At 41.0% G+C, this 10,272-nt stretch overlaps 1 protein-coding gene across 1 annotated transcript; it reads left to right on the top strand.

Moving 5' to 3' along the window:
* On the top strand, positions 1 to 8,522 carry LOC107041710 (neuralized-like protein 4). Its single transcript, XM_015262397.1, has 3 exons — positions 1 to 4,984; positions 5,439 to 5,591; positions 7,023 to 8,522. The coding sequence occupies exons 1-3, from the start codon at positions 207 to 209 to the stop codon at positions 7,210 to 7,212; spliced, it is 5,121 nt and encodes a 1,706-aa protein (XP_015117883.1). The 5' UTR covers positions 1 to 206; the 3' UTR covers positions 7,213 to 8,522.
* The last annotated feature ends 1,750 nt before the right edge of the window (positions 8,523 to 10,272 follow it).

Genomic DNA, 10,272 nt, shown 5'->3' with positions numbered 1-10,272 from the left:
TGCATCAATAGACTTCCAGGTTGGATTTTTGTGATCAGTAAAGAGCGTGAAAGTGTAGTTGAAAAACGTCCCCCTACACCCCGTTAGTGAACGATGCTCCGTGCTCCGGCATGGGGTGACACGTCGTCCTGATGCACAAGTGACCCCCCCCAAAAAGTGAGTGTCCCAGTGAACGAGCCCACCTAAACATTGATTAATCCCCCGCGATGTTTCACCGAAGATGTGGAGACGGAATAAGTCTGATGAACAACAGTGCCACTGCTGTTCGAGTCTTCTCAACCTACGAGGAGGAGAGAATTCACTCAGCCCAACCCCTGCAGAACGACGAGCTCTTCGAGATAAGGATTGACAAGAAGGTGAGAAGATCATGGAGTGGAACAGTGGAGATTGGTGTGACCACTTACGACCCAGAGACCCTAAACGACCCCCTGGGGCAATCCTGGCTGCTGACAGGCACTGGCATCCTCAGAAATGGTCATCCCCTGTCAGACTCCATGTGCGACACAAACCTAGACGAGCTAGACGAGGGGAGCACCATCGGTGTCATGAGAACCTCCAACGATGAGCTTGTTTTCTACATAAACGGAATATCCCAGGGTGTCTCAGCCACCAACATCCCCTCGTGTGTCTTCGCAGTTGTCGAGATGTCGGGTGACTATGTCCAGGTAACAATAACAAATCCAAAAGCAACAACGAACGAACCTAGAGACGAAGAGGAGATCAATAACGACTTGACGATGGGTGAAGCATCGTCAGCGAGTTTAGTAGCCAATCTCAATGTCAATCTCAATGTCAATATGAATGTCAATCAGCCGAAGAATCCGAGCCCAGCGACAATCAGGGAGGATCGATTGAGATTTCACGAGAGGGTTGGGGCACTGGTTAAATTATCGAATAACGCGAGAACAGCGGAGAGACGCAGGCCTCTCGATGAGTTCAATAATGGGGTTGTTATGACACACAGACCCCTGAGGGATAACGAGCTGTTTGAGATCAGGATCGACAGACTTGTGGACAAGTGGTCCGGGAGTATTGAAGTTGGTGTGACGACTCACAGTCCCACAGCCCTGGAGTTCCCAGCCACAATGACGAACATGAGGTCTGGAACGACGATGATGTCAGGCTGTGGAATTCTGACCAATGGCAAGGGGATTCAGAGGGAGTACGGGGAGATCAATCTGGACGAGCTGAGGGAGGGCGACAGGGTGGGGATGATCAGGAGGAGCAATGGCAATCTCCATTACTTGATCAACGGTTTGGACCAGGGGGTGGCTGCCAAGGTACCCCCCAACGTCTGGGGGGTGGTGGAGCTGTACGGAATGACAGTTAAAGTGACTATCGTCGACAGAGACGAGAGGGAAGAGCAGAACCTGGTGACGAGACGAAACACCCTTCATCTGCAGGGTCTCAGTGAAGTTGGGGAGGAGGAGCCCCTGGACAGACTCACCTTCCACCCCTGCTGTGGCACCCACGCCGACGTCATCAACAATGGGAGGACTGCACACAGGCCCAACGCCATGGACGACTTCAACAATGGAGTTGTCTTGACGCTGAGACCCCTGAGACCCAATGAACTGTTCGAGGTGAGGCTCGACAAGATCGTCACCAAGTGGGCTGGCTCAATCGAGATCGGGGTCACCACTCACTCCCCCACTGAACTGGAATTCCCATTCACCATGACTAACGTCAGGTCTGGCACCTGGATCATGACTGGAAATGGCGTGATGCACAATGGGACTTCTATAATCGACCAGTATGGACAGAATTTGGATCGTCTCCAAGTGGGCGACCGAGTTGGAGTCATGAGGAAGGACAATGGAGTCCTGCATTTCTTTGTCAATGGAGCGGACCAGGGGGCAGCTGCTGTCGGGGTTCCTGAGAAGGTCTACGGGGTTATCGATCTTTATGGGCAAGCGACACAGGCCACAATCGTCGATAACACCGATTTTTACAGCCCGACGACGAACAACTCGAGCTTCAGCAATACGACGCTCTACAGCGATCTGAGGTTTCATCACGTGCATGGGAAGCACGCGAGGATATCCAACAACGGCCTGACAGCTTCGAGGATCAGGGCTCTGGGGGAGTTCAACGAGGCCATTGTCATTGCGAACAGACCCCTGAGGGACGGGGAGCTCTTCGAGGTGTCGATTGACAAGATGGTGGGGCGGTGGAACGGAGCGATCGAGGCAGGAGTCACTGCCATCAGGCCTGACGAGCTGGAGTTCCCCTCCACCATGACTGATATTGATCATGACACCTGGATGCTCTCTGGCTCCACAGTTATGAGGGACGGAGTGACATTACGACACCACTACAATTGCGATCTGGATAAATTGACTGAGAGGAACAGAATAGGGATGATGAGGTGTGCAGACTCCAGTCTCCATTACTATCTCGATGGGATTGACCAGGGGATAGCCTGCACTGGACTCCCAGCTCACGTCTATCCGGTGATTGATCTGTACGCCCAGTGTGCTCAGGTCACAATTGTCCAGCCAGAGAGGAGGGACACGATGACCCAGCAGTACCTTCCGTCTGAGAACAGCATGAGCCAGCAGCCAACGTCTGTTGTCCAGCCTCAGGCGCAATCAGAGATAACTCACAAATTCCACGAATCAGTTGGCCTCAACATCCAGTTGAACAGCGATCGAGTGATAGCAGCTCGCTGCAGAGAGTACAATCACGCAGTTCTGCTGAGTGATTCAGCCCTGGAGAACAACGAGCTGTTCGAAATCTCGATTCAGGAGATTGCAGGGGAGTGGAGTGGATCGTTGAAGATTGGGGTTCTCAATAACGAGACTGGTCACTGGTTGACGTCGATGGATCTCGTCCCGGGGATGACGTCAATCCCCGCAGACGCCTGGTACCTCACGGGGAACGAGGTGAGACATAAGGGCCTGGTTTTGTGCTCCAACTACTGCCCCAGCCTGGACTGGCTCAGGGTTGGCGACAAGGTAGGGCTGAAACGAAGTCACGAGGGGAGTCTGAAGTTCTATATAAACGGCGAGGACATGGGGGTGGCTGCACTGAGTATACCTGAGATGATCTACGCTGTTGTCGAGCTGTTTGGCAGCACAGTGGCTGTCAGTATCACCAGCAACAAGCAGCAGGCCTGCGTTATGTCGCTCAATGCCAGTCTCAGGCTGCAGGATTCACTGGAGCTCATTCTCGATCCAATGCCACCAGTCATGAGGAACGATCTGGGTATGGACACATCGATAGAAATGTCAGAGGCCAAATTATCGGAATTGCCGATCACTCCTGTTCAGCCGGTGTCAGGGATTGCGGAGGGAGAGTTGAGGTATGAGTTCCATGAGAATCATGGGAGAAATGTTGAGTTGGAAGGGAGGATTATTGCCAGGAGAGTGGCTAGCTACAATCAGGGGGTCGTAATGTCCAGCAGACCTCTGATAAAAGGGAAGATTTTTCAAGTGGAAATTGAGAAAACCAACGATCGATGGGTGTCAGGAATTCTCTGTGGGGTTTCCTGCATTTCTCCTGAGAAAGCCAGCTTTCCACTGACTGCTCTGGGCTTCAAGAAACACTCGTGGATCATCTGCAGCGAGTGGATGTCTCACAACGGCACTAAAGTCAAAACTCGGTATGGGGCCAATCTGGAGAGCCTCCAGGTGGGCTCCACCATTGGATTACTCGTCGACGAGGAGTCGAGGCTGCATCTCTTCATCAATAATATCGATCAGGGAATTGCAGTGACGGATCTACCACTTTATGTTTACGCTGTCATCGATCTTTATGGACAAGTCGAGGAGGTCTCTATCATTGGATCCCCCGCAGACACTGTATGCACGAATAACGACGCTATTAACATGGCAATTGCCAGCAATATCGAGCAAATGGGTGCGATTGAAGTTGATGAACCGGAGAATTCGCGGGAAAAGGCTGATTTGGAGTGTCATGAGAAGGAAAATGTCACAGCACTTCCGTCCAGCTCTTCTTTGAGTGAGAAGAATTACGATGAGACTTGTAGGAATAGCAGTGATGCTGAGGTGAGTGGGCACTCGTCCAACAGCAATAACTCGAATATCAATGGGGGGATTGGGAAGTCGTTGACCAGTAGTGTCCACTCGGACAGTAATAATTCCGATGTTGGGTCGGAGATCAATAATGAGGCGCGGGATGCCTTGCTGGAGTGTTCAAATATGAAGAATAATTTGGAGATTTCTAATGACAGTAATACAATGTCGAATAATGAGATCGAGAATGAGGAGGAGGAGCCTGAGTCTAATGCACCGAGCCTGAAGAGTGACTGTACAAACGTAGAATTAAATAATGCAACGAATATTAATATCAGAAATGGATCGGCTGCTACCTCGAGCAATATGTCGAGTCTCAGTACAGCTATTCAGTCGACAAATGCCAATAATGCGGTTAATGAGAGTATTGCCTCTAATAGTCAAATAAGTAATGTCATGGGACATGATAATTCCCAGGATAATTCAGTGTGTAATAATCTGGGGGGAAATGTTCAGAATAATCTTGCTGCTACGTCTGGTGTCTCTAATGCAACGGCCAATGTGCAGGAGCCAACCCAGGGGCAGATGTCGAAGAGCAACAGTGCCATTATACCCAATCAGATTAGTGTGGCACAGAGCCCTCAGCCTTCGGTCACGCCTAGTAGGATCTTCAGCTCACCGTCCATACCTCAGATTAATTCTACGATTATTATCACACCGGCGAAACAGTGCGAGTATCTCAAGGCTTGTGGGAGGCTCAAGAAGTCACTGGTACTCCCTGATGAGTTCTTCTCGCTTGATGAGGTTGTTTGCTACTGCAGTGGGTGCTATAAGGTCGATAGTGATGGGCTCATGTGTAAGAAGGGCGAACCTCCTGCCGAGTTTGCTGTTCCCGTTGGGTGGGTCAAGTTTCCACTCAAGCAGAGCATCAATGCTAATCAGATACCGCAGAGCACCACTGATAAGTGGCATGTGGCTTTCTATGGAATTCGATTGAATGCTATTAGGTAAATGACTTTTATAATGTTAATTGGAGGTTTTTAAGTCTTTAATTTTGGATTTTGGTTTTTTGGCATGTCTCATTTAGTTTTGATTTTTTCTTTGGATTTCGTTTTTTGTAATTTTGTTTTCTAGATTGTATCAGCATTACAGGCACGAAAAAATTTAAGAGAAAAATTTGAGAATTTCTATTAGTTTTTGGCAGATTCTGTTGAAATGTTCAGTAGAAAATATTCTATAGAGAAAGCCAAGAGAATTCGATTTTTCTATTCAGCTGATTCTATTGAGATATTTTCTATAGAACTTCCTCGGCTCAAATTTTTCAATTTTTTGTTCATTCTATTTTTCTTCTTTTTTCATCAAGAAAATTAATTTAGTTAATAGAAAATTAACGTAAAGAAAATTCATGTTTTTTAAAATTTCATTTCCTTCATTTAAAAAAATCTCACAATTATTTTTCAGATGGATTCTCGACAGAGGAGAACTGCTAACAGTTGAGCAACTAGACACGAGTAATCTAACAACGATTATCAATAGTGAAGGTCAAAATCCTCAGGTGGTCTTCTCCCCCAGCATAAAATACGTGACCTCCGATGAAGGCAGTCGAAAATATCCGTAAGTTGTTTTTCCCCAAAAACAGTCACGCACGAGAAAATTTTATAGAAAAACCTAATGAATTCGATAGAAAATTCTATGGGACTTCTATTAAACTTCCACTGAAAATTCGATTAGTTTTTGGCCAATTCTGTTGAAGAATTCCGCAACTTTACTATGCGTTTTTTATAAAAAAAGGTTTAATTGAAACGATTTTATTAGAAAATCATTATAATTTCATCTTTATATCCAACTGTCTATTGAGACATTTCCTATAGGAATTTCTGGACGTATATTTTCTCCCTTTTTTTTTCACACAATTTTTTTTCTCTTTTTATTAGAAAAATCAAACAAAAATACCTGAAAAATTTGAGCCGAGAAATTTCTATTAAAAAATGTTAATAGAATAAGTTGAATGGAAATATCAAATTCTGGTGATTTTGTTCTATTCAATGCTTTCCATGCACCATGTCCTTTTAAAAAGCACACACAGATCAATTGCGGATTTTCAAACGCCAATAGAAAGTTCAAAAGACTATTAATTTTTTTGTCCCATTAAAAAACTTGGAAAATTCGAGCCGAAGAATTTCTGTAGAAGATAACTGAATAGAATAAGTTGTATAGAAAAATTAAATTCTATTGTTTTTTTCATTAAAATATTTTCTATTGCACATTTCTGCTGAAAACATGCGCAGAGATGCTGGAGACCTTTCCAATAGAATTTTCAGTAGAGTTTAAACCGAATTTCCTAGCAAATTCGCTGAGTTTTTCAACGAAATTTTCAAACAAATTTCCTGCTCAAAATTATTAATATCTTTCAAAACCAAAACACGTTCATCTTCATGTTCAAAATATTTATAATTGTCGGCAGGGAATTTTGATGCCCCTCAATTACTAAGTACACATGTCAACTTTGTACTTGAAGTAGCATGAATAAACTCCAGTTGAGTCGTTGAGTGTAATGAGAAACAATTAATTCAAAAAGCCCCAAAAAATTATTCGTTATCGATGATTTTTTCTATGAATTCTAAATTTGAATAATCTCTTGTTGGACTAGGGTATTTGAACATGAATTATTTGTCACAAAACATTGACACTGACGATAATTTTCATATTAGGCATAGAATTTCTATTTATTTTTCTGATCTTCAACGATTTTTTCTAGATTTTAATCTTTTTCCGGAACTCAAAAAGTTGATTTTCTCATAAGACTGCATTATTTTTGCACTTCTAGACTAATTATTATTAATAATACCAGACTGCCAATCGAGCCCAAACTCAATCACAATGTTTCCCTTCATATTAATTATTCGTTTAGAATTCATTTCAAATTTCAATCTTCAAAATTCACGTTATGTTTATACTACTTCGCGTATTTTGGAATTAGTCAACCTTAAGTTGTCCATAATTTTGCTAAAAGTCCATACCCATCAATATCTCTGATCATTCCAGATACATAGACACCCAGTCTAACAAGAAACTCAACGCCTCGACGGCATTTCAACTTCTGGTACGGCCTGGATCATACACAATTGGCTCTGGAAAAGACAGTATCGATGGTATTGAATCCACCGAGTGGGCGACAAAGGAGGCAGGGGCGACCGTAATTGTTGCACTTCTGATACACCTCGATGAATTTTAATCAACCCCAGATAGTCTCAATGTACGGTAATTCACGTCTAGCAGCAAATGTCAAGAATTCCCTGATCGATTGAGTCATGTCTAGATAGTTCATCCTAAGTTGTATTTAAATGGTCGATTAACTAAAAATATAAACATAATATATATTTCTATATTAAACTGCGAGTGAAGATGGGATTCTTCGATTATTGCTTATCCCTTTAACTGTGCGATTATTTAATATTCATTTCAAAGAAGTTTAAATGTGCTTCAATGTTGAAATCTCAACAACAATTGCACCGCAATTTTTAAAGCCTTCGTTTCTACGAATAAAAAAAAATCATGAATTTGTTTCACCGGTAAATTAATGGTATTTATAAATGCTGTACATAAAATGTCTATTCTACCTATCAATTAAATTTATACGCATTTTTCTGTGATACTTTATTGCAGCGTACGTGAATGATTTTACGATAAGAGCATTGTTAAGCCCACAGTGGTCCATTTGCAATGATTTTTATACCTTTGGAGAGTTTTTCTTATTTCCTGAATATTTTTTTTCCTTCGTCAGAAGTATATCTGAGGGAGTTTATCCAATTTTTGATTCAGTGCGTAACGTGAATTCTAGTCATCCAATTTTTTTTTACTGACAAATGTTGACGCATGAGGAATATGTACTGATGCAAAATAAAGTGGTGGAAATTAATTTCAATTGGATAAAAAGCAAAATGTGATGATGCTTATAATTTATAAAATGCACTTAAAGTAATGAATGTGATCGATTGAGACACATTGTGACCAGAAAAATAACCATCCACTTGCACTTAAGGGTTTAGTTGAAATAATCATTGGAGAAATTGAATTTTAAATGAATTATGGCCACCTAGAATCATTGAATTGCGAAATGTGTTGTCAGCTGCACAGCTAGACGTAGACATTGTACGATGCCACGTGCCTGAAGAAGTCGAATAGATATTGAGAATTGATCAGTAGCCACTTTTGATCATTGATTTGCGAGCACTTAGGAGTAAAATCGCTTCTATTCGATAAGAGGTGAAGTAGAGAAATTATAGAAAATTAAGTTTGAAATCAAAGAGAGGAATCGAAAAAGCCAGTGGATGCAATGAATCTCGAGGTTTTGGAGATTACGCTAGAGTTCACATTGATCATTGTATTAATTTACCTCACACTGTAATGAACATAAGTCTGTATTTATTTATAAATAATTGGAACGTAATTGGAGGGGTCGAGCTGAATTGTTTATCTAGGTATTAATGGGGTGATGTGTGAATGGTGAGAATAAAGAAAGTCATATTAATTGTGTGACAGTGATTTTGTTATTACGCAATTATTTATTTGAACGTTGGAATATTGATAGTGAAGAGATTAAGCCCCGGGTGTACTATCTTTCGAATGTTATCTGGATTTTTTTAAATCTTTCGTGATCCAAAATTGTCAATTGAGTGGTACATCATGTAGAAATTCCCAAAAATTATGATAGAATGATAAAAAAAAATAGAAAAAATTCTGAACTTTTTCCAAGAGCGTTTTCAATTAAGATTCAGAATGAGTTGAAAAAAGTAGAAAATACAAATATCTGATTCGCCGTGGCAAATTATCTATTAGCTGTCATTTTCCATGGTGGATAAAACACCAACTCCTCACGGGGAGTGTCTGCTAGGTATCTCAATTTTCAAAAGTGGTATGTAGTCATCTGCCATTTTTATGTGATGAAAGTGTGATTAAAAAATTCTCCAAAATATTACAACTTTTTTGAAAGAGCCTTTTCCGTAATAATAAATGTCTCTGTGCAGTGTGGGAAAAGATTTACGAAATCAGTCTTCCCCCTGCATGATATTGAGTGACAGGCCGCCATTTGTCACCGTAAATCAGATACATTTTTCAATTTCTTGTTATTCAACTTATTCTGAATATAAATTAAAAATGCTCTTTGAAAAAATTACGAATTCTCCTTTTTTTCGATTATTCATTCATAATTTTTCAAAACTTCTGCATGATGCAGGACTTAATTGACAATTTCAGATGACGAATGGTGAAAAAAAACATCGAGATAACGGTCGAAAGGTAGTACACCCGGGCCTTAATTCAATTAATTTAGTATTTTTCCTTTTTTTGTATTTCCATATTATTTTTATTCCTTTTTTGGGATTCTACACCAGCAACGTCTTCGTCGTGAATCCTGGGTTACGCTAAGAGCTGGTGAGGTTTGCTAAATATCTCACTACTAGGTAAAAAATAACGTTAATTCTGAATGTATATCGTTTATCGTGTTTCCTTTAAGAATTCATGCCTCGAGAAGGCGAGGCGCAGTATTGGGGACCATCCCGCACATCTACTTGAGCACGTACCTATAAAGGAGGATCACTCCTAGCGGTGGAAGTTATATTGTGTGGCCTAGTTCACAGATAGGGACGAAATAACACCTCATAATACTCGTATAAACTCGAGTTTATAAGAGCCACGTTTTATCATATTTTTCCCGTTAATAACTCACAAAAACACATCGAATCAGGATATAAAATCATAAATCCAGGGTGAGCAGGGTTGAGTAATACCGAATATTCAAGCGGTTCTGCCCAGCTGCGCTTCTTCTGCTTCTGTTCTTTGAAGAGTCGTTCAGAGAATACATTTTTTGAGCTCTGTACACACACGAAAAAAATTAATAGAAAAACCTAGAATACGCTAGAAAATTCTATTGCATTTCTACTAGTTTTTGGCAAATTCTATTGACTGTTCAATGAAAAATATTCTATTGAAAAAGTCAATAGCATTCGATTTTTCTGTACAACTTATTCTATTGGGATATTTTCTATAAACATTTCTCGGTTCAAATTTTCCAAGGTTTTTCAAGAGGAGAAAAGAAAGTGAAAAAAACTTGAAAAATTGATATTGAGGAATTTCTATAGGAAAATTATAAAGAAAAATCAAATTTGATTGATTTTCAATATGAAGTATATTTCTCAAATATTTTTTCAATTAAATTTCCTAAAAACAGTAGAATTAGCAATAGAAATTTTCCACTTCCTACACCCTACAGAAGATGAATTAAATTAATTTTTTT

Source organism: Diachasma alloeum, unplaced genomic scaffold (genome assembly GCF_001412515.2).
Source record: "Diachasma alloeum isolate Michigan unplaced genomic scaffold, Dall2.0 Dall_scaffold_00371, whole genome shotgun sequence".
Taxonomy (NCBI): Eukaryota; Metazoa; Arthropoda; class Insecta; order Hymenoptera; family Braconidae; genus Diachasma; species Diachasma alloeum.
The sequence above is the reverse complement of the archived record's forward strand: the minus strand, read 5'-3'. Positions and strand labels throughout refer to the sequence as shown.

Coding starts and splice junctions, on each gene's coding strand:
- LOC107041710 (XM_015262397.1), top strand. CDS start 207: ATGTTTCACCGAAGATGTGGAGACGGAATAAGTCTGATGAACAACAGT. Junction 4,985..5,438: donor ATTCGATTGAATGCTATTAG/GTAAATGACTTT, acceptor ATTATTTTTCAG/ATGGATTCTCGACAGAGGAG. Junction 5,592..7,022: donor GAAGGCAGTCGAAAATATCC/GTAAGTTGTTTT, acceptor TGATCATTCCAG/ATACATAGACACCCAGTCTA.